Source organism: Rhinopithecus roxellana, chromosome 4, assembly GCF_007565055.1.
Source record: "Rhinopithecus roxellana isolate Shanxi Qingling chromosome 4, ASM756505v1, whole genome shotgun sequence".
NCBI lineage: Eukaryota > Metazoa > Chordata > Mammalia > Primates > Cercopithecidae > Rhinopithecus > Rhinopithecus roxellana.
In genome coordinates, this window is record NC_044552.1 from 34,895,871 (window position 1) to 34,919,991 (window position 24,121).

At 49.6% G+C, this 24,121-nt stretch overlaps 3 protein-coding genes across 3 annotated transcripts in view; 1 reads left to right on the forward strand and 2 right to left on the reverse strand.

The window, feature by feature from the left end:
* Positions 1–4,001, reverse strand: part of TREM2 (triggering receptor expressed on myeloid cells 2) — a 33,333-nt gene extending 29,332 nt beyond the window's left edge. Inside the window, 1 exon segment of the mRNA XM_010389759.2 lies at positions 3,986–4,001. The gene's annotated coding sequence lies outside the window, so the exon portion shown is untranslated.
* Positions 1–24,121, forward strand: part of TREML4 (triggering receptor expressed on myeloid cells like 4) — a 111,726-nt gene that overhangs the window by 33,450 nt on the left and 54,155 nt on the right.
* TREML2 (triggering receptor expressed on myeloid cells like 2) lies at positions 9,874–22,607 on the reverse strand. Its single transcript, XM_010389760.2, has 5 exons — positions 21,594–22,607; positions 18,756–19,076; positions 15,098–15,506; positions 13,438–13,538; positions 9,874–13,143 (listed from the first exon to the last, which is right to left on the reverse strand). Exons 1-5 carry the CDS (start codon positions 21,844–21,846, stop codon positions 13,064–13,066), a joined length of 1,164 nt encoding a protein of 387 aa, XP_010388062.2. The 5' UTR covers positions 21,847–22,607; the 3' UTR covers positions 9,874–13,063.

Sequence of the window (24,121 nt, forward strand, 5' to 3'; positions counted from 1 at the left end):
GGTGACAGAGCTAGACTCCGTCTCAAAAAAAAAAAAAAAAAAAAGAAAAGAAAAGAAAAAAAAAATAAAATAAAATAAAAAAGAAATCATTCTGGCCCCTGAAGTCATAAACAACTCATATTTTTGTCTAAACATTTTATTGTTGGGCTATTCACATTTAGGTTGATAACCCACCTGGAATTTATTTTTGCGTAAGACATAAGGTGGGAATCTAATTTTATATTTTTCCCCGCATGGCTAGACTGTTGTATCAGCAGCATTAAATATTCTCTTCTTTCCACCTAATTCATAATGCCTGCTCTTGTCAAATATCTAGTTGCCATATACATGGATCTGTTCCTCACTTCTCGATTCTGTTGCCTTTGCCAGTTTTCTATTCCAGGATTGCATGGTAATTACTATGATTTCGTAGTAAGTTTTGGTTTCTGGTGGGGTAAAGCCATCTCCTTTCCCCATAGCCTTGTTCTTCACATTTGTCTTGGCTATTTGTTTTGATTGTTTGTCATTGCATAATGAGCTATCTCAAAACAGTAGTGTGAAACAACCACCCAAAGGTCAAATACGCAGGTTGGTGAATAAAATCTTTTCTTAATGTGTCATATGTGTCAAGAGCATAGGGAGATGAAGTGAAGGGAGGGCCTACTGTGTGGCCTGAAGAACGACCCGCAGGGAGAAGAAGGCTGCTTACACACTCAGACATGCACAATAGGCCTGAAGCCTCCTGGGACTCCAAAGGTCAAGGGCCAGCTCTCCCTCTCCATCCTGTCCTGGTTCTCCTCACATATCCCTCCTGTGGGGCCTGAGGTAGACATGGATGCCCTGGTACTGAGATAAGGAAAAGGTGTACATTCCTGAGGTCATAGCTTTGGAAAGGTGCCTTCAGGCCTTTGATGGTAGCAGGGGTAGCTCTTTCCCTGGGGCGGGGTGGGGAGGAGGAACCCACATCCTCCTGTCTGGGGCCACTGGTTAATTGGGAATCGTGTCCCTTGAACTCCCCAGCTGAGTCAGCTGCACCCCTGCTCTCCCCTCTTGCCTTCTGGAGGCTTGTGTCAGGAAAGGTCATGCTTCCCCCATCCTCTCCATCCTCCTCTGGCACCTTCAGCATTCCTCTAGCTGTAGCCATAACTGCTTTATATTGTCATTGTTTTTCCATGCATCTCCCCAACACACACACACACACACACACACACACACACACACACACACACACACACACGAAATCTTTAAGGGAACAGGGACCCAAAGCGTAGTGGTTAAAACTTCAGAGTCTAGAATTCATCATTTACTAACTATGTGAATTCAGGAAATTACTTAACCTCTCTGTGCCACAATAGCTACATATGTAAAATATCTTACAGGGATGTTCAAGGCATTAATCCATGAAAAGGAATCTGGCACTCCATAAATGTTGTCTTACTAGAATTAATCTCTGTGTCCTCAACCCTGAGCACAGTGCCTGACAGTCAGTAGCCACCCCTAAATGCTTGTGTAATTTATACAGATCAGTCAAAACTGTTGGAGCTGGCCAGGGTGGTGGCTCACCCCTGTAATCCCAGCACTTTGGGAGGCTGAGGCGGGAGTTTCACATGAAGCCAGGAGTTCAAGACCAGCCTGGCCAATGTGGTGAAACCCCATCTCTACTAAAAATACAAAAATTAGCCAGGATTGGTGGCGCACATTTGTAGTCCCAGCTACTTGGGAGGCTGAGGCAGGAGAATGGCTTGAACCTGGGAGGTAAGGCGGAGGTTACAGGGAGCCAAGATCATGCCACTGCACTCCAGCCTGGGTGACAGAATGACTCTGTTTCAAAAAATAAAAAGTAAATAACGCTGGAGTTCTAGGTCTGGGTAAATTCTTTGGGTTTTGACAGTTCGTGAGGGTGGCTCCTGGTGCTGCAGCCAGACCCATGCAGACAGGAAACCCAAGTCAGCGATCATTTGGTGGAGATGGGCTCTCCCAGTGGGCATGTAGTCTAAAATATACACCAAGCACGAAGGCACTGTCAAGAGCCTATAACTATGAAGGACCAGAGGTCAAATGAGGCCACAGTTCAATGCCAGTGACCTTCTCAAAACAGAGCTAGGTCAGGTAGAAAGGCATGGTGAAGCAATTGCCTAGCCTTCAGCAGTCAGATCCATCTTGCAGGAGGAGACTAGGGCAGGCAGGGCAGGACTGGAACCTCAGGAGTCAGGGTGACACCCAGAACACCCCATTCCCTCTTGTTCCCCATCTCCCTTAGCCTGAGTGTCTGGCCCTACAGGCCTGCATGGTTTGTATCCCCATGGAGCCACAGGCTGAGGACAGAACCACATCCTTGATACTGGGACCCTAGAAGGTGGATGATGGCAGCAGAGCTGTCACAGTCAGAAGTAATAGGAGCTTACCTACCTTCCTCCCAGAGGAACACCTCATCCTCACAGCCTGGCTCTTCAGACCTCACACCTCCCACCCTTCTCCTCTCCATCCCCAACTCTTTCTGGCCGCAATGTAGCCTGATCTCAGTCTCATCCTGTGGACAAGGCTGATGTCTCACTGTGACTGAGGACAAGCCAAGTCCTATTTGACAAAAGCATTCACAAGCCAGCTGCCTAAGGAGGAGATGGTGAGCTCCCTGCCCTTTGACAGATGGAGGCAGAGACTTCATGACTCCTTACTGAGGTTTGTAGAGAGGGTTTTGGCGTCCCATTGGAAGCTAGAATCAGGGACCTTTAAGGTCACCATTGGGAAGTCATGAATCTGCAACTCCAAGCAATCTTCCCCATGATGTAGCAGGACACCACTTCCGGTCACTTGGCCTGAAGTTCCCAGAGTTCAAAGTCACTTCTTGGGGATACACAATAAAAAGGGGACCCCTGTCCCCTTTTTGGAACATACGTGGGCCAAGCAGGAGGCAGCCCCCAGCCCACTCTGTTTGAGTAAGATGCAGCTAGCAGACTGGATAATGATCCTGTGCAAGGCAGGGGAGCCCAAATCAGTTTTAATGGAGCTGTGTGGATGGCCATAGGGAAGGAAGGTCCCTCGCCACACCCTGCTTGGCAAAGACAGGGCAAGGGCTAGGGCCAGGGAGACTCCTGAGCAGTAGGCACTACCCACATCCTGGCATTCCTTCTGGCAAGGTCATAAGAATCTCATGAGTAGGAGGAGATTTTGAATCAGGAGGACAGGGAAGAGAAGAGGGATCTGGCCTGGGGGTTAGGGCAGGGGCAGAACTCCTCAGCCTGGCTTAGAGGTCCTGAGAGGACAGTTAAAGGAGGGGTCTCTCAAGGACATAGGCACCAATAAAATACTTGCACAATCTGTCAGGATTTCATAGCCCTTGGTCAGAAAGGAAGTGATGGCAAAAGGGAGGCGAGAATTGGGTTACTCAGAGGCACTGGGTCCCAGACCCTATCTACCTGGACTCTGTCCTAGTAGGCCCTGGGGAACAGGGGGGCAAGTGTCCAGAAATTTCCTCCATGATCTTATCACAGGCCTCAGACTCAAACCTTCTGCCCTCTAGCTGATAAGTACTTGACTTTGCTTTGCTCCTCCTTCCTCACATCCCTTTAAGAGGAGGTGGCCCCTGCTGGTTGGTAGCTGTCTTTGCCACATGGAGGTCATCCATCACTGGTAAAGCAGCTCTATATCATGTGAGTACTTGATAAGTGCTCACTGTCCAGTGAATTCTTCCTTCAGTTCCCAGGCCAGTAGCACCAGATCACCTCAGAGCTTGTTAAAAGTGCATCATCAGGCTCCATGCCAGATATATTAAGGCAAAGTGTCTTAGGTGAGGCCCAGGAAACTGTTTTAACAAGCTCTTCAAGTGGTTTTTATGCACACTCAAGTTTGAGTAGCACTGAGCTAAATGAGCACTTGGTAGGGATGTTATTTGTAGAGCTGATTCTGAAGTTAAATACAGAGGGTTGATCAAGATGACTTTAGATTGTTTGAATTCTGCAATTCTGTGATTCCAAGAGTCTCAGATCTTTAGACAAGACACACTTACCCAAGGGAAACTGCCCAGTCTCTAGCACCTGCTAGGAGAGCATCCTAGGGGAGCCATGTTGTCTGCCATGTGACACCCTTCCCCACAGCTGACTGGACCAATGGCAGCCAATCCACAAGCTGGTTCATGACATGTGAGACATGAAAAGCTGCCTCCCACAGGGGTGAATGGCAAAGCTGGGTTAGCCAACTTCTCTTTTTCTCTAGGAAATTTGAATGGGGAAACATAGACAAAGGAAACACGTAGATAAGTCAAGCACGAGGCAGCAGGGGAATGAGTAGTCACCAGTGCGAGTCAAGGTTTAGAGTAAATAGGTACTAAGAGTAAGTATAAGCCAGGAAATTAAAAAAGACAGGAATAAAGTTGCACAGGAAAGCTGTGGTACTGCTGCCCCAGGGAAGGGTCATTCTTACTCACAGTGGTTTTCTCCTTTTGGATGTCATCATAAACATGGTAGGATTCACCCTTGCCTGCAAAGAAGACAGTCAAGGTTAAGCAGGGAATCTCTCCCAACCCAACTCCTATGGAAACAAGAGGGAGATATTGGGGTCCTGGCTGGGCAGAAAGGACACTGACGGGAAAAAGGCCAGGGCTGGATCAGTGGCCATGTTCTGCCTGGGGAGGTCCCCAGCGCCCAGCAAGAGTGGTGTCCAGGGATACGAAGGAGCAAAACAAACTGGCTGTCTGTGGTTAATGTGCATAAAATCCATAAACTTAATTATCAGTTCCAGATCACTGAAAATTCCAAATTTAAAATTAGACCTGAGTATCATCTATTTGCTGATGAAATTCTATGTAGTACTGTCTTTCCAATTTTTTGAACCAGGAACTCCAGTGCGATTCACAATTTACCTACTACAACATACGCAAACACACTCATACACTCTCACACCCACATATTCACACACACTCCTGAAACGAAAGTTTAAAAAAAAATGGGTAAAGCATTATGACATTATGCTCTTCTATTATGTTTTTATAAAAATCCTATTGTGATCCATTAAATTGAGTTTACACTGATTAAAAAAATATATATATAATTTTACAACCCACTGATTTCTTTGGATTTTCATAGCTTGAATAATTAAAACCAATGAAGTCCAGTATAATTCTGGCCCACTCCCATGTTTCAATCTTGTCAGCAGAAACATCGTCAGTATATAGGGTTATTAAGCTCACAGTACCTATATGCCAAACAAACCAATCAACATAAAACAGCAAGAAAGGAGGTAACATTCATTAAAGGCGACTAATCTGATAAATCTTACACAAGATGCTGCAGTTTTTTTTGTTTTAAAAGTCTTCACCTAAAAGATGGCAATAAGACATGATCCAAAATGGATATTAGCACACCTAGTTGTAGACAAATTGGCACTGAGTTGAATTGACTTTGAGTGAGCTGACCTGGAGCCTTAGAAGATGACGGGTCCACCACCCTCAGGGCTGCCCAGGCTGTTGCTCTGGCAGAAGGGAGGAAAGCCATTTGGGGCTCCTAGGGGATCTTGGCCACTTTACCTCTCAGGCCCCAGTTTCCTGGTTAGTAAAATGAGCGTAAGAATCTTTGTCCTCATGGCTTTCAGGCTGCCTTAGAAATGGCTAAGCACTTGGCTGTCTGCTCAGAGCCAGCAACCAGGACTCACCTTTCCTAGCTCTTCCTCAGGCTATCTGGAGGTACTGGTTGCTGAGGAGGACGAGCAGCAGCAGCAGCACAATGGCCACTGCCACACCCAGGATGATGGACTTGAATGGGGGGCTTTGGAATAAGGACCCACCTGGTGAGGAAAGTCAGAGCCCAGACCAACCTCCTGCCCTGAAAATCATCCCTCCCGCCATGCCTGTTGTCTCCACAGGCCCTCCCCAGCTTCCAGCCTGTCCTGAGGTCCCCTTCGGCTCAGTAGGCAGTAGGCAGCCATGTGGTCGGGGGCTCTGCTCCACAAGCCATGTTGTCTAGGGCAAGTTATTCCCTCAGGGTCGGCTTCTTTCTCTGTAAAACTGGAATGTTGGTTCTATCTCAAGTCCTTGTCTCGTTCCCTTTTGCAACTGTTATCCCTTGACTTTCTATCTGGTCTCCTATGGCAGGGTCTCCACCGAGCTCTCCTGGTACCCTTCCCTTAACAGCTCTGTCTCAGGTCCTTAAGCTCAACCCTCTCTAGGAGACGCAGTGAGCTCTCAGAGTATACTGATGTCATTGACAAATGACTCTCCCAGATAAAAAATACATTTTAATAGGTCCCATTTTAAGTCAAAGAAAGAACACAAAAGGAGACTGTTTTATACTAGAGCAGGCTTTTAGGGAAGATGTCTGGGGTGTCAAATGTCAAAGGGGAAGGACAAGCAGTTCAGGGACATCTCTCAGCTGGGGTGATCAGCACCCCTTGGTTTCTGGTTTAATCTCTTGATGCAAGAAAGTATGGTTTGCAAGAGTCCAGCGTTCATCGTCTGCAGCGATGGTGGATGGAGAGAAGGGATGGGAGGACAGAGGCAGGAAGACACTGTCAGTGCCTGTGGCTGGGGCCTGGAAACCATCAGGCAGAGGGAGAAAACAAAGCAGGCCACAGGTTGTGGTAACTACAGAGTGTGCCCTTTCCCTAGACACACAGTACTCTGGGATAGCTCTCCTGCTCTTACAGGTACACGGTCAAGGGCTGGAAGGGGGACAGAGGTGAAAGAAACAGCCCTGGTCATATTCTACGCACTGGACTGGGCCCTTCAAGTCCGTATTCTCCTTGAATATTCACAACAACCCTGTAAGACAAAGGTTGCTGTCCCCCTCCCTTGGCCCTGCTCCCCTTCCCCTCACCTGAGGCCAGGAGTACCAGCAGGACTCTCAACAGCGGGTGTGTGGCCTCCAAGGTCATGGGTCCTCTTCTTGAGCTGGGATGGTGGGAGGAAAGTGAGGGAACGGGGAAACCCTGGGGACCGGGAACCAGCGCTGGCAGGATCTGGCCCTGGGGATGAATTGCTGAGGAAGGTAAAGCCTCCCTTGAGGAAGCAGGAGGCCTGTGAGGAAGCGGGACGCCTTGGCCTATATGACCCCCTCCAGCTGCAGTGTCTACATCTGGGCCTGGAAAAGCCTCAGCCTGTCCTCTGTAGCTCCTGCTGGGCTCCTCTGGCCCCAGCCTCTTCCCGCTTGTCAGGCCACCTCCCTCCCACTGGGGCTGTGGGTGGGGAAAGCTGGGAAAGTCCAGGAAGAAACTATGATGAAACAAAAAGCTCTTTCTCCTCTCTCCCCTCTGTTCTACCACTTCCTCTCCAGCCTGAAGTTTCTCTTCCTCACCCAGCTAACGCACAGGCTGAAGGTGAGTGACAGTGTTAGGGGGCCTTTTGGAGGTCTGACCAGAACCTGAAGACCCCCGGCTCCCAGGGTTTCGAGACTTCATGCCCAGGCCTGCCTGGGAGCTGGAGAGTTCCATGGGGACAGGAGGGGAAGAGGAGAAAAGAGATGGAGATTTACTTCCAGGAATGGAGGTGCAGGCGGTGTCTATTGCAAAGGTGGGAGAGAGTAAAGCCTTGGGAGGGGAAGATGGGGATGGGAGGAGGAGGGGAAAGGGTATCTCAGCCCCCAAATCATCTCCTTCCCCAGCTCGGAGCTGTCATAATCACTCCAGAGCCTTTCATGAAAGACGACACTAATCAAACACATTTTTTAAAAATTGTCCTTATATGAACTATAGAAAATCAATTTTCACAGGCTATGGACAGTTAATAAACAACAAAGAAAAGAAAAACTGTAAAACTGTGGTGCTGCAGGTTGGGTTCCTGGGCACAGAGTCAGGTGCGGATTAGCAGTGGAGATTTAAAGCGCTCTGGGACCAACGTCTGGGGAGGAGAAGAGCAGGAAGCAGGCCTCAGTCAATTCAGAAAGTCTACTTTGCCAATGTTAAGGACAGGCCCACAAGAGCCTCAGGAGCCCTGATGACAGGTGCCCAAGGTGGTTGGGGCACAGCTTGTTTTTATACATGTTAGGGAGACATGAAACATCAATCAATATATGTAAGATGTACATTGGCTCGGTCTGGACCAATGTACATTTGGTCCAGGGTGGGTGTGGACGGGGTAGTGGGAAAGGTGGCTTCCAAGTCGTAGATAGATAACAGACAAAAGGTTGCATTCTTTTGAGTCCTCTATCAGTTTTTCACTGAATACACAATTTACTCTGGCTCAGTGAATCTGCATTTTTACATAAACAACAGGGCAGAGAAGCAATCAGACATGCATTCATCCCAGGTGAGCAGAGGGATGACTTTCTGTCCTACACCTGTGGAGATCAGCTAACAGTTTACATTGCCAGGGTGAAAATCAACACAACTGTTTTAGGGCCAAGATCTTGAGGCCCACAAAGAATTGTCTTGTGGGCAAATTGTGAGGGAGGTATATAGTTTTTAAATCTTTGTAGTTATCTTATTTAGGAATAAAATGGGAGGCCAGTTTGCCTGCTGTAGTTCCCAGCTTTACTTTTCCCCTGGCTTAGTGATTTTGGGGTTCTGAGATTTATTTTCCTTTCACAGGCAGAAGGAGAAGTCAGATTGCAATAGAGGCCATAACGAGACTCAGGCTATCCTGGGAGGAGTTCCGAGGATAGGATGGCCCTTGAGGACTTGTCAATCAGTCAGGGGATGTGGGGTGCCCTGGGAGGGGAATCTGGCCTTGGCAAGGTGGCTCTCTGTAGCTGAGGAAGACTCCAAGGGAGCTGGCAGAGGAGACCTGCCCTCACTCCTAATGTCCTGCACGAGGAGCCGGCAGCACGGCATCCACTCTCTCGATTTGATCCAAAGTGAAGGCACGTTGCAGCCATTGAAGAGAACTGTAAACCTAATGCCTGCTTACTGGACTCCATGCAGGCATGTCTATATCCAGGAGGTGCTGGATTTACTTTATTTGTTCTTCCATTGGCCATGATGATCAGCCCTTCCCAGGTGTGTGTTCTATGTCCACAGCCTGTTGCTCAGGAAGCTTTGTTGTCTCACCTGCTAAAGTGAGCAGCCTGTCCGATGCGCCACTTGCCCTGCATCTTCCTGCCGTGGATCTGCTGTGGATCTGGGTCCCTGGAGCTTCAAGAAGAAGGTTGAGAGAGGAGGGAGGAAGTGAAAGGCTGGCGTGTTTAGAAAAGTGTCCAGTTGGGGCTGGGGATATGAGGCTTGGTCTGTACCTCCTCAGCCCCCTGTGTCCTTACCATGGAAGTTCATATAGGAGCAGGCTCCTCGGGTGAGCAAATTGTGCTGGTTCACTTGGTTCCAGGAACACTTAGGGGCAAACAGGGACAGTTGGTCACCTTCACGGCTACCGTGCCCTACTTCAGGACACACCTAAAGGCCTCCTCTTGGGTCCAGCAACCACCTGGTGTATGGCCATGTCTCCTTCCACCCTTCACAGCCCCTTCTCGTCAAGCCTCCCCACGGCTCCCAGCTGCCATGGCCTATGCATTCTCTGCAACTAGATCTCACCTCCTGATTCCGCCCCATGGTTTGGGCCTCAGATAGAGCCCCACCTCCTCCCTGAAGCCTGCCTGGCTGGCCAGAGCCTGCAGGATTCCCAGTTCCCCCATCTTGGAAGGACTTGAGGACCTCCTAGCTCTTGCACTGTGGCGTCTGACCACACAATGTAAGGTCTGGGGTGTACCCAGCAGTGCCGTGTCTCCCATCCCTCAGAGGCTGTGAGCAGATTGAGGCCAGGGCTAGCTCCTGTTCTTTCCCAGTGTGTCCCACCTCACTTAATGCTGAGCTGTGTCCATGCAACTGTTCTGCACACATTACTGGAAAGGGATCCTGATCCAGACCCCAAGAGAGGGCTCTTGGATCTCACACAAGAAAGAATTCAGGGTAAATCCATACGGTAAAATGAAAGCAAGTTTATTTAAAAAGTAAAGGAATAAAGAATGGCTACTCCATAGAGCAGGAACATGGGCAGCTTAGCTGCTTATATTTATTGTTACTTCTTGATTATATGCTAAACAAAGAGTGGATTATTCATGAGTTTTCCAGGAAAAGAGTGGGCAATTCCTGGAGCTAAGGGTTCCTCCTCTTTTCAGACCATATAAGGTAGCTTCCTGATGTTGCCATATCATTTGTAAGCTGTTATGGCGCTGGTGGGAGTGTCCCTTAGCATGCTAATGCATTATAATTTACATATAATGTGCCAATCTATCTCACCCTGTGACTTAGAATGCCTAACATCTGGGAATGCAGCCCAGTAGGTCTCAGCCTTATTTTACCCAGCCTCTATACAAGATGGAGTCACTCCAGTTTAAACACCTCTGACACACATACCCGAGGAAGTGAGAAGAGGCTTCAGAGCTCATCTCCACCCTCCTGTTACAGTCTCACCAATGCACCACAATGTAGCGGTCTCTTGTTGTTTGAGGTATCACTGGAGTTCTTTGTCTCACAACCATGAAAATTAAGAAGCATGGACACCAAGGATGAGGTTGGAGTTTAATGAGTGAGAGAAGAAAGCTCTCTGCTGTACAGAAGGGGCCTGAAAGAGGGTTGCCATTTTTACAGTTGAATGCAAAGGTTTTTATAAGAAACCAATGAGGACTGGGTGATCATTTGCATAAGGCAAATGGTAGCTTCACCGTGTCCTTCTAATGTGCATGTGGGCCCTTAGCTTGAGTTACTCCATATTGCTTTGTTCCCCTTATTGCACATGTCAGGGGATGAAATTTTTCATTGTGGGCATGTTTGGGCAAGTCATCTGTGTAGTCTGTCTTATCTGTGAGGCTGTGAACATGTCTTAGCCAAGCCCCCCCTGTGCAAATTCCTGTATCTGTTCCTGCAGCTTGATTTTTCAGGCTGTTCTTTTGTTTAAAAGAATTCAACCGAGAACCCACCCTAACTGCCTGCCTGACTGGTTTCTTCCTTTCTCCTCTCTCACTCCTTTTCCAGATGAGGAAACAGGATCAGAGAGGGATAGTGACTTGCCAAGTTCACACTGAGATGAGTCCACTCTGTACCCTCCCCTCCTCAAAAGAGGACCTTTTCAAAGGGGCTGTCATCAGGGGGACCCCAACATCCATATAGTGATGACAATTGGGAACAGATAGGACAAAACTAAGAAATAGAATCCTAAGGTCTTAAAAGTAATGTGGGAAACAACATTAGAGCTAGAAAACAACTTAAGAAACAATAGTAATGAGGCATTTGCATCATTGTACAATGCTAGTACTGTTTTATCTTGAAAACAATCTTGAGAAGTAGGAATTATTGTCCTCTTTCAAAAGAGAGGAAAAATGAGGCCAAGGGTTAGTGACTTGCTGAGGGTCACACAGTGACAGAGTGGCATCCTGGTCCCTGTCCCTGACTTATTCCCTAGGGCTCCTCCCCTTGGGCATCTCACTCTCAGAGGAAGCAGGTTCATCAGTGGTGCTGGTGGGAGCTCTTGGGGAGCTGTTTTCCCCCAGGTAGGTTAAGCTCCCTCCTAGTACAAAACAGGATGGTGGCTACACCATCATGATAGGGAGAACAGCTATCATAGATGGTTGCTTGCTACAGATATGGGTGTGTGTGTGTGTGTGTGTGTGTGTGTGTGTGTGTGTGTCTATCTGTCTGTCTGTCTGTCCTGGGACCAGAGCCATCAGTTCTTCAGCCTCAGTCTTCCCTCTATTGCCCTCTCCTGGACATAGGGAAGAAGTGCCTCCTTCCTGCTGTCTCCCAGGATTACTCCCTGCCTCTTCCACTCTCCCCACATCCATCCTGAAGTGGCCCCTCTGGCTGTCCATCAAGGTCCTGGTTGTGTCACTCTCCTGGCCATTAGAATGTCCCTGACCCAGGATTGAATGCACAGTTGTCACATTTATCCCCAGGTGCTATTCCAGTCACTCCAGGTCAGTAGACACCTGTGTGTGTATGTGTGTGTGTGTGTGTGTGTGTAGGGGAATCCAGGCTGCATTCTCCAGCCTTCACTGCTGGACCCCAAGCCAGTGGTCTGGACAATACAGGCTGAGTCCGAGCCCTGAGTCAGTGGGTGGGAAGCAGAGTCCTCGGGCCATTGGGTCCCTGGCCAGAGGCTACTTGGGCTCCATTTTCCCTGTCCCCCTGCCTGGGCCGGTCCTCCAGGCTGTGGTCAGTTCCAAGTTGCTGTCTTCACTGGGTCCCAAGTGTGTGTCTTCTCTCTCTACCCTGAGGAGTAAGAGTGGGGGAGTGGGGGTGCTCCACCCTTCCTCTGAGCCATGGTCTCCCCACTAGTGTCTGTGGGGTGAGCACCCTCCATACAGAGCCAAAGTCTCAGGCACCCCAGGGTATGGACTTGCTGGAGGCTGCTGGGTCCCCTGTGGGAACTCAGACTTGGAACCCAGGTGTAGAAGCTGGGGGAGAGAGCCCCAAGTCCAGCCTCTGCACTTCAGTCTTGGGAGAGGCTGACCCTGCAGCCCAGAAGCTCTTAGCTGCCTGGTCACAGCTTTCTAAGGAGGCAGCGGCCAGCAGGTGGCAGCAGTGAGAGCATGGGCTCTGCAGGGTCCCAGGACAGGAGGGAGGAGCAGCCCCAGTCAGGGCAGGGCCATCCAGAGGCCCAGCAAAGGACACCTGGCCTGACAAGAGAAGCTGCCAACTCCTCTGTGGGTCCCCAGCTTTTAGTCACTGTTTCCTCTCCTCCAGGATGAGACATCACCACCTCTGGGAATCATGAGCCCGACTCTTCCCTAACCTTAGGAGAGGCTAAAGCAGAGCAGAGGGAAGCAGAGGACACAGTGGCCCTGGTAGGGAGGGCAGCTCAGCCTGATAGGGTTTCTGAGGCAGACGGGAGCTGAGATTCTCTGTAAACAGCACTCTCAGGGTTTCTCTGCCTCCACCAAGAGCCCTGGGGTCTGCAGCTCCGAGCAGAAACCACTGGGCACATTTCCTTGGGACTTTCTGACTGATGCCCTTTGCTCTGGGCCCCTCCCCAGGTTCCTGCTGCCCAGGAGAACGCTGGGCTGTGGGGCTGCTCAGGATGGCAGCCTCTGGTTTTGGGAAGTCCTGGGTGAGTCCAGCACTGCACAAGTCCTCCAGCTTCATCTGATCCAGACTGGCCCCAATCTGTACCCCTCCTCTAGCCCCCTGGGGCCACTCTGGGAGAGGCTCCCCACCCCATGCTTAAGTGGCCTCAGATCAAGCAGACTTCCACATGGGGCTCTGGTCTTCTAGGTGGGTCACCTCTAGAAGGATCGCTGCACATGCTGTAGCCTGCAAGAAACAGGGAGAGCTGAGGAAGGGCCCTGCCCTGCCCACAGTGCCCCGATGCTCCTCCACCAGCCCCAGCCCCTTTCTGGCTCTGCCTCAGGTTCCTTCCAGGTTACCACCTTAAGGCTGTGCTGGGTGGTCTCCACCTGGCCGCCCTCCTCCCCAGGTGGAAGCCTCACGGTCCTTTTGACTGGACACAGGCCAAGGGCCATATCACTTGGGGACTTGAGGTCATAACCCTTAGTGCAGTTACCCAGAGCTCTGCCCTCAGGAGGCTGGGAGGTGGGCTCTACTCACTTGCCATGTATCTCTTCTTCCAAAACCCATAGACCATGATCAGTATCAGCACCAGGAGGGTCAGCACCACCACAGGCACAGTGGAGTAAACTTCCTGGTGCCTGAGGAGAAGGGACAGGGCAGAAGCGGGTGAGCACCAAGGTCCCCCATCCTAACCCACTTTGGGTTCGGACCAGCAGCAGAAACCCTGAGAGCACACCCTTCTTAGGGTAGACAGCCACTCTCTTCCTTGCAGACCCAGCCATAGAAGCGAGTGTGACATCCGGAGTTAAGAGGAGGACGTCCCCAGGTAGAGGGGAGCATCTCTCTACTTTGGTACCTCTCCTCTATTATGCCCCCAAATCTGTTCATCAGTGAGGATGAGGATTCTAGGAGACTCCCATTTGTGGCTAAGAGATCAAGATGCTTGCTCTCCTCGAGGAGCTTGAGGATGCCTCTTCCCCACTCTGTCCTCTGTAGCAGATGCTGTCAGGGCCCTGCCTGTATCCCCTTGCCAGTATCATTTCCACATACAGATCACCAGCACCTCCTTTTCTGTGGGTGGGAGGCTGAGGCCTTTCTCTTGTCACTAGAGTCCTCCATGCCACACACAGCAGGCAGCCCTCTACCGATGACCAGTTGGAGTTGGTATGTAACTACATGGGCTCCTCTGCCCTGTAGATGTGTGTTTGACGCTGGATCTGACTCTCCCCATTGGGATTAGGCTCTTGTGCACAGTAGCCACCTGGTTAAGTACTCTTTATTAGAGGCTTCCCTGCCCTGTTCCACTCCCCTACCTTTTTTTCAGTGTTCCATATAAGATGCATATCCCTGCCTCAGAGTCAGCTTCTCTAGAGAAACCCAAAATTAAAGCAACCCCCATTTTCCACTTCCTACTCCATGAGTTACATCCTTGCCCCATCCTCACCCTCTCCTCTCCATCCATAGACTCTTCAGGCCACCCATCCCCTGACATGCTCATCTCTGACTCTCATCCCGCCTGGCCCTAATTCTACCAACTCTCATTGCCCTCTACCCTCATCTCCACAACCTCTGTCTCCCCTGATACTCCTCCCACTGACCTTCTTCTTCTCTGACTCTCCTCCCTCACAACCTTCATTTCCCCCCATCCTCATCCCCCTGACCCTAATGCCCCCAACTCTCATAGTCCCCTGCCCTCATTCCTGCAACCCTCGTCTCCCCCCACCTTTATCCCTGACCCTCCTCTCTGCTGACACTTTGCCCACCTTCCTCCCCCAACTCTTCTCCCCACTGACCCTCCTCCTCCCTGATCCTCTTCCCCCACCTCCTTTCCCCTGCCCCTCCTGCCCCCACCCTTCTTTCCCCTGCCCCTCCTCCCCACTGACCCTCTTTTTCCCTGCCCCTCCTCTCCCCACCCTCTTTTCCCCGACCCTCATCCCCAGTGACTCTCTTTTCTCCTGACCCCTCTTTCTCCTGCCCTTCCTCCCCATGACCCTCCTTTCCCCTGCCCTTCCTCTCTCCTGCCTCTCCTCTCCATTGCCATCCTTTATGTCACTTCCAGTCCCCCACCTCCCATTCAGAAGCAGGCCACATTGGGTTCCTGGGGAGCAAAAGGGGAAGGTCAGATATGAGACTTGCACCTCCAGGTCTGTTTGGGCACTAGGTGCTAGTGCCACTCAACCCCAGGCCCCATGGGTACCTGATGGAGGGTATGGAGGGTAGTCTGTTGAGCAGAGATCTGCTGGTGAGGTAGAGCCCTGTGGTGGGCGATCTGGTGCTGAGGTGCCCAGACTTAGTGGAGATGGATTCTGGGCCAGCAGAGGAGTCCCTGGCATTGCTGGGAGACGCAGTCCCTGTCTGGGACCCCGTGGTCCTCCTGGGTCCCTGGCCGGTGGTACTGGTGGCAGTGAAGCTGTAGCCTCTCTTGGAGGCAGGTCTGGTGGAGGCCAAGAGTCTAGGCAAGGTGAGGAGTCCCGGGGTGAACATCGTCACGCCAGTGGTAAAAGGGGCATCAGGGCCTGAGGTAGGGGCTTGGCCAGTTGTGACAGTTCCACTCTTGAGGCTGCTGGCCAGATGTGTGAAAGGAGTGTTCCTCTCAGTTTTGGGAGCTGAAGGACAGAGAGGGAGGAACGTTAGACTGACTTGGGGACCTCAGTGCTGGGAGCAGATCCTGGCAGCCCACACAGTTGCCCGGAAGCCTGGATGGGGGCATGTCCTCTTCTCTTCTCCTTGACCTTGGGCCTAGGATTCTGGCTGCTGAGTGATCAGATGTGTATTTGTTCAGAAAATAATATCAGGAGGAAGGAAGTAGGCATACTGAAGAAGGGAGAGACTACCACAATTTCTTTTTCCCCTCCCATGTCAGGCCACCTGTTCCCTCTCCATCCCCATTTCTCTGTTATTACTTTCCAGGCCCTCTTCATTCCTATGGGCCAAAAAGATTTCCAAAAAATAATGTCGAACAGGGACTATTCCAGCTGTTCCATAATTGACAAATAGCGTCCAGAGATGAGGACAAGGAGACATTAAGGGCCTCAAATTCCAAAGAAATCTGCAGTCAGTTGGGGTCAGACACTTTCCTTGGGGACTCACTAAGAGATATCAAACTGGTCCTGCTGCACTCACCCATCAACCCAGCCCTTTTCCACCCCATTTTCTAGAAGAAGCCTGGGTTTTGGATAGTGGATGAGGAGGGAGGTGGAGGAGCTGTGAGGCATCGACCTAGCAGTGAGTGTTGGTTTTGTCTCAGCACAGAATGAGAAAATTGGAAACAGAGGCTGCTACATCCCACTACTGTGCATGGAAAGGGCAATTTCCTAAGGGCCAAATGGTCTTCATGGAAAGTGGCTGAGCTTGAGCCATTTTTCTAGGGAAGGGGACCCAGAGCAAGCAGCATTGGTAAGGATAGGGATAGAGCAAGAGGCTCACCTGGAGTCAGAGCTCCCACATCATCATACTCAGCAGTGGGGACACCCCTAAAGAACTCTTCAGAGAACTCACACATTAGTGCCTTGGGAGAGTATGTGGACACTCAGAGAGGATCTCAAAGGGCTGGCAGACAAGGAATGACATCCAACAGAGACAGCATTCCTACAACACTCAGTTAAGCCACATAACCATCTCCTCCTCCCTCATTCCCACATCAACACACTAAGAGGGCCAAGAAGAGGTAACTAAGAGGAACCCCGCCTTCTCCACAGCCCAAGATGCAGGATGGGGAGCTGGGCAGCCAGCAATCTTCTTTTTCCACTTTAGGTGCCTTGGACCATACAACCTGGTCTTCAGGGACAGTGGAATATCCTACACTGCTAGATGACTAGAGTTTGTAGTTGGACTAAGGATTTTTTTATTTCCTAATAACCGAAAAGGTCCTGCAAAGTTGAAATCTTCACAAATTATCCTTAAGAGGTAGAACGTGAGATCTGACATAACACGATTAGAGGAAATGATGAGAAAAAATAAAAGCATGTAATGTTTAATGTTTCTATCCCTACATATTAAGACTTCAGTGAACCAGTTTCAACTTTGCTGGGTCTCACTCGGAACTGGAGAGGGGAGGAATGAGATTTGGCTCCACATGTTAGCATTTTCCCTAGTTTAGACCCCATGGAAGATGGAGATGCAATTGGGTTAGGCGAATGGGGAAGGGTGGATAGTAAATTGCATAATAACTGGCTGCCTTTTTCGGGCTCTTTAGCTGACTCCTTTCCCTTTTCTATCTAATAAATGTGGAAGGACCCCATGGCTTGGTGCTCCACTCTTTTTTGCCTACACTTTTAGATCTTGATATTTTTAACAATTTTATTGAGATATAACTCACATCCCATTTATAGTATAAAGCTCAATGGCTCTTTATTATGGTTACAAAGTTATGCAACCATCATCACAGTGAGTTTCAGAACATCTTCATCATCTCAAAAGAAACCCCTTACCATTTAGCTATGACTCTGTATCCCCTTTTCCTTCCCCCAGCCTTGAGCAACTACTAATCTACTTTCTGTATCTATAGATTTCTCTAATTCCCTGGACTTAAAACACTATCTTTATAGAGATACTTTCAAATACATACCCCAGCTCTGACCTCTCACCCGAGCTCCAGGCAGATATATCACTGCTGGCTGCATTTCCCCACTTAGGGTTCTAGGAGGTATCTTAAACTTAACATGACAAAAGAGAGCTCTTGATTTTTCTCCTCCAAATTAGCTCCTCTTTCAGATTTACCCTGCACTATCAAGGGGACCATCATCCACCTGCTGACCAAATAGAAAACCCTGGATCATCCACAATTCCCCCTTTTGGCTCACCTCTCAACTGAGCAAATCCTGTCCTACCTCCAAAACAGACGAGCTGAACAGAAAGTCTGAAAAACAGATTTGAGCCCATTCACATCTCTCTGCCACTAGTGCCTACATTGTACTCCAGGCTACTGGTATTTCCAGCCAGATGTCCACAATGGCCTCTCTGCCCATGTTCATACCATTCAAATCCATCCTCAACAAGTGGCCACTACATTCTTAAAAACAAGTCATGACACAGCTCTCTGAGCTTTCTAGTAGCTTCCTCTTATACCCAAATTCCAACTTATGGTCTTTGGGGCTGCTTGACTCTCCAACCTCATCGTTCATTGCCTCACACTCCATATGGAGCGACTAAATAAGCCTTATACAAGCCAAGCTCCTTCTGACCTCAGGACCTTTGCACATTTAGCTCTTGCCACAAAGTGCCCTTCAAAGCACCCAGATGGGGGGCTGGAGAACGCTCACCATTCAGGGCTCTGCTTGGTGTTGCCTGCTCAGGGAGGTGTTCTCTGACCCCCAGTACTTCAGTAGCTCCCCCACGACCAAGTCACTTCCTAGTTCATGAAGACCTCTAGTTACCTGTAATTATTTGAAATACTTCCCAATTTCTTATGAACACCTCTTGTTTTCTGCAATTATTTGTCTGGATAATAAGTGTGCCTGTCATCTCCCATAGGGCAGGATTGTGAGTATTTTTGCTCACTATCCTTAGAGCCTAGAATAGTGCCTGCCACATAATAGGGGCTCATTGAATTATGTTGAAGCAATGAGTGAATAAAACACAGCACAGACAGTGCCAAGTTTGAACCTCATCTCAGCCACCTGCTAGCTCTAGGACCCCAGACAAGCTCAGAGTCACATTGGGTTTTCAGGTCTCATTATCTTCATCTGTAAAATGGTGACAATAGTGCCATGAATAGTGCCATAAGGGCACTTTGAAAACACTACACTGCAACATGACCATTGATGGATTATTATCCTTATTATCTCTGATGTTAGTGGAGTGTGGGGCAGGGAGGACTCCCTCCACCCGTCCCAGTGCCCCTGCAGCCTACTCACCTGGAGACACATCCAGCTGGATGCCCATCAAGGGGTACAGGGTCCCAGAGGTGTTGCGCATGCACCAGTATCGGCCTGAGTCCTGGAGCCTGAGGGCCTCCATGGTGATGTTGACCACCTTGGCCTGGGCATCGTCCTGCAGCAAGTAGCGGGGCCCTTTCACCCAGACTCGGGCAAAGCCAAGGTCACACTTCTTCTTCCTGACTTTGCACCAAACCTTGCCATCCACGCGGCTTTTGTAGCCCTTATAGGAACACTGCACAGACAGAGTCTCCCCTTCGAGGAGCCTCACTTTTGTGTATATGCTGTCAGCAGAGGGGCCTGCAGAGACAAGACTTGTTGAATAAGGTCTGGCAAGAGGAGAGGAAGAAGGCATCATGAAGGTTGAAGATCATGGTGAAGGGTGAGGTGGATATTGTCCTGCTGTCATGAAAACCACAGACTGATGGGGAACCATAACCCCATCCTCAGGGAGTTTTTCCCAGCCTGAAGGGAGGTAAACGGGCCCTGAAAACAGCTAGCTCCCAGTATAATGGGGGACACACAGGCCCCCCTCTCAGGGAGCTTTCAGTCCGATGGAGGAGGCAGGTATATCCTTCAGGGAGCCCCAGGTCTAATGGAGGATACGCAGCACTTACACTCAGAGCTCCATCAGACACAGCCCCTTTCCTCATGGTATTTTCTAGTCTGACGGGAGAGTGACAAGCTCTGTCTTCAGGGATTCCCAGGGAATTCATTTTTGTTTTGTTTTGTTTTGCTTTTGAGATGGAGTCTCACTCTGTCGCCCAGGCTAGAGTGCAGTAGTGCGATCTCAGCTCACTGTAGCCTCCACCTCCTAGGTTCAAACGATTCTCCTGCCTCAGCCTCTGGAGTAGCTGAGACTACAGGTGCCCTCCACCATGCCCGGCTAATGTTTTGTATTTTTAGTAGAGACGGAATTTCACCATGTTAGCCGGGATGGTCTTGATCTCCTGACCTCATGATCCACCCGCCTTGGCCTCCGAAAGTGCTCGGATTATAGGCGTGAGCCACCGCGCCCAGCCTCCCAGGGAATACCTGTGAGAAAAACCCAGGTCATGCCCTCAGTGAGACAGATGCAGAGACACAAATACAAGTTATTAAGTTCTGAAATTTCAGTTCCAACTAATTAGGTAGATAAGAAAATCCAGTATTTGAAAAAAATGATTAATGGTTATTTGTTTCACAAATAGGTTCACTGTAGTTCTCTTTAAATAATGTTTCCTTAGTTCATTCTAGCTGGTGTTTAGTTTTAAAATATCCTAGTTACATAAAACCCATAGATCAAGCCTGTCCAAATATACATGTAAACAAACTCCCAATGGTGTGTGAACCACAGGATTCTATAATTATTCACTTTCCACCTGCAATGTCTTTCTCTCTATGCTGAGTAGTAAGATGTGGTCCAAGCCCTCATACTCCACAGTCTGGTAGAGAGAGAGCAGAACTGGGGTGTGCAGGGTGACTCAGGGGACAGAGAGAGGGAGAAAGCTGCCGTGGGGTCCCTCCACCCCTCTGCCTGCCCTAAGCTCACCAGTGACTCTTGTGATAATTTCACCCCAGAGCCTTCCACAAAAACACATATAAAAAGACTCTTCCCCATAGTAGAGAACAGAGAGCACACATTTTGGAGTCAAAACAAACAAGGGTTGAAACCCTGTTTTTACCATTTAGCGGTGTGATCGGGTCACCTGTTTGATACAGAAATATCAAAACGAACACTTGACTGATACAGAAATATCTCTGCTTCTTTATCAGTCAAGTGAGACGAGCACCACACCCCTCACAGGTTGCTGTGAGAATTCTGCCCCAGGTCAGTGCTTTGCACACAGTGCGTGCTCAACGCATGCTTCCTTTTCCCACATGCTAGGGGCTCCCAGTTCCCCTAAGGGAACCCAGAGCTGTGACAGTCAAGGGCCCAGAACCCAGGACATCTGTCCCACCAGAACCCAGGATATCTGTCCCAAGTCCCACCCAGCAGCCACTAGAACTGAGGCTCTGCGTAAGGCAACACCCTATCTAAGCATCCCTCTGTCCCTTGCAGACTAAACAGAATGATCCAACTTCATTATTTGGTGGATGAGCCCAGGATTTCTTAGCACAGGAGAGACCCCTTTCTGCCCTGGCATTGGGAAGCTGTTTCTTTACTCTCTGGGAGGTGCAGAGTTGGGTGACCTTGGAATGGGTCTCCAGGGCACTGTCTTCATGTGTGTCTACACCTCCCACCCCTCTCACAGGCAGTGGTGAGTTTTGCCAACCCCCACCATGCCCAGAACTGAACAGGAAGTGGTAACTTTGTTGCCATGGCAGCGAGAGGGGCAGGAATGGGTGAGGTCCCTCAAGGAGCATTGGTTTCTGTGAGGTGGGAAAGGCATTCACACGCTGGTCCCTTCAGGACAGAGGCAGGGACAGGATGTGGCATCAGCATTTCAAGAAAAATGCTCAAATTCAGTTCAAAGCACGCATGATGCAATGATTGCTGTCATAACTAAACAGGGCTTCCTGACAGAGGCCAAGCAGAGAAAGCTATTTGTGTGAGGAAATTGAGGGCTCTGCTTTGAAGCTTGAGGAAGCCTAGCAGATAAAGGGGCCAATGCAGAGAGGGTCCAGAGCTTTATCTTAGCTTGGGAGGCCTGGGTTAGCTTTGCCTGGGGCCTGATATTAGGGTAAAGAGCTACTAAGTCAGCCCTAATCTCCTCCTTCCCCAACCCACAAAACACTAAACAAGAAAACCCCTGGTAAGGAGGGTAAGAAAAAGGCCCTGAGCTCCTGCCTCTGTACCCACTCCCTCCTCCACAAGGCAGCCCCTTCTCCCCTTACCTGAGACGCAACCCTGTGGCCACAGCAGCAGCAGCAGCAGCAGCAGCAGGAAGGCTGGGGCCATGGTTCCATTCAGCTGGTCAGTGTCAGGCCTGGAGATCCAAGGTGAGGGCCCACCCGACACAGGATGTGCCACCTGGGCCTGCCAGGGAAGGACCTGGGGTTCTAAAAGTGAAGCTGCCCATTTAGGGAAGTGAGGCAGTGTGGGACCCACTGCCTCCAGCCAACCGCAGGGATTCATTGAGCCCATCATGAGGGCGGTGCTGGCAGCTGTTTCCGCCCTTTTCCTCAGAACTTCAGGCAGGTGTGGCTGCTCCACCCAGTCTGGGGCCCCAGGCCAGGGAGGACTCACAGTCAGAGGGCTCTCCACCCTCCCCAGTCTCGCCTGGAAACTGGTCCCTAGGATCCAGCTAGGGGACTGGGGTGAGGCTTCTAGAACCTCAGGTATAGACTTTCCTGGAATCTTCTGGGCTCAGAGACCCAGGGGCGCAGGCTCTCAGGCTGAGATGGAGCATCTCTGACCCTAGTTTCTTACATATACACATTCACAGGGAAGTTCTTATAAACTCTCATTCATTCATTCATTGCAGATTCTTTCTGTTCCTTCCTCTCTCTCTCTCCCAGGCTCCTGGCTGCTCAGAACAGTCACTTGTGTTCACTGTTGCAAATAACCTCTTACAGGCTCACTTGAAATCTTACTTTTGTCAAGGGCAAAAATGCAAATTGTAAGACTCAGGGCATAAAGTTTGGGTTGAGGGAGGGGTTCCTGTACTCTCACACATGGGTGTGCATGCGCATCCACTCACACACAGTCTTTGTCTTTTATTCACTTTCTCACATACACACACACACACACACACACACACACACGCCCATGCAGTCTCACACACACCCCAGCGGCCTCTCCTTTTCCCTATCCATGCGTCTCCTGTCTCTATCCTCTCTCTGCCTCTCCTCCTGTCGTCTCTACTCACCATCAGCTCCCTCTAGACTCCTAGTCCCTCGTGTAGGCTTCCTATAGCCACCGCAGTACTTCCCCTCACCCACCTCATCTCAAGAGCCCCTTCCACCCCTGCCTCCAGCCTCTGTCAGCATGCAGGCAAGCGCCCTCCACTTCCTTCTGCTCAACGCTATCTCGCCTATACAGCCACCAGCTCCAGTGGAAATGACCCAGCACTTGGTCCAAGACCACACCCTTCACTTACCCCAAGGCCTAGAATCAGAAGCATCGATTTCTGATGTCCAGTACCTGTGTCATCTGCTCCTTCAGTGTGTGGGGACCCAGCTGGACCCCCGTGGTTATGTATGCTCCCCCTACTCACCAGTGCCATGTTTCTACTCCTTAGATGGGACTGTCAAAAGGTAAACTGAGGCACCATAAAATTGTAAACAGATTATTTGAGCAAACAACAATTCATGAATCAGGCAGCTCGAAACAGAAGAGGTTGAGGAGCTCCACTGGGGGAATGCAAGGGGAAGACTCCTACAGGATAAGTAAAGTGAAGAAAATATTTAATTGGTTACAGTTATACTGTTCCCTTATTTGGCCTATGCTGTTGGAAAGACCCTAGTTATCTACATAAGCTTGTTGACTTCTTCTGACTGGTTGAGCTTAAGTTCTTTTCTTCCTTAATGTACACATTTACAAGAAATAGCTCAAGTTAAGTTTCACTGATGTTTGCAAATCAAGCAAAGTTGAGGTCACTTATGAGGCCTGTTTTTTTTTTTGTTTTTGCGCAGGGACTCTTCAGGCCTGGTCTCCATTTTCATTCATTTTAACAGGACTCAGAGCAAAAAGTCCTCAAGCTTTCACGGCCACAATCTTAAACTGACGTTGGACCCCCAAGCTCCAAGCAAAGAAGTCTATCTTGACTGACCCTAAGCTTTAATAGTCTCTCAACTCATTCACTCACTCATTCATTCATTCATTTGTTCATTCCCACAACCTCATTGCTATGCGTGGGGCTAGGTAGGCACTGGGGGCACAGGAATGAGACACAGTTGTCACCTGAGACCTCTCAGCTCACAGGTGTGTTTTGTTTTCCTTCTTCACCCTTCCTTTTTCAATGTTTCCCACCCAGTCTCAGAACTTCCTGAGCTCCCTAAGTTCAGAGGCCACTTCCCCTCCCCAACACACGCAGTATGTTCCTTCATCCCTTCCCCCATCAGAACAGTAAGCTGCTTCAGGAGTGGAGGATTTATCTCTTGTGGGGACTTCATGGGCTTGGAATCCATGATTCTATGAAACCGATACAGTGTGCCCAGCACTGAGCCAGGCATCATCAAAAGTGTGACCCTCGGGATCACTGTGCTGATGAGGGTAGAAGGGTTCAAACACTCATTCACTGACAGAGGAAGTATGTACTGGATTCAACCTTTCTTAAGAGAAATTTGGAAGCATTGGTCAAAATCATTAAAAGTATGTATACATTAGACTTTTACATCTATCTTTTGATTTAACACAGCAGTGTATTTTGTCTTTATATTTATTTTTCCCATTAAAAAATTAAGGCCTAATTTACATACAG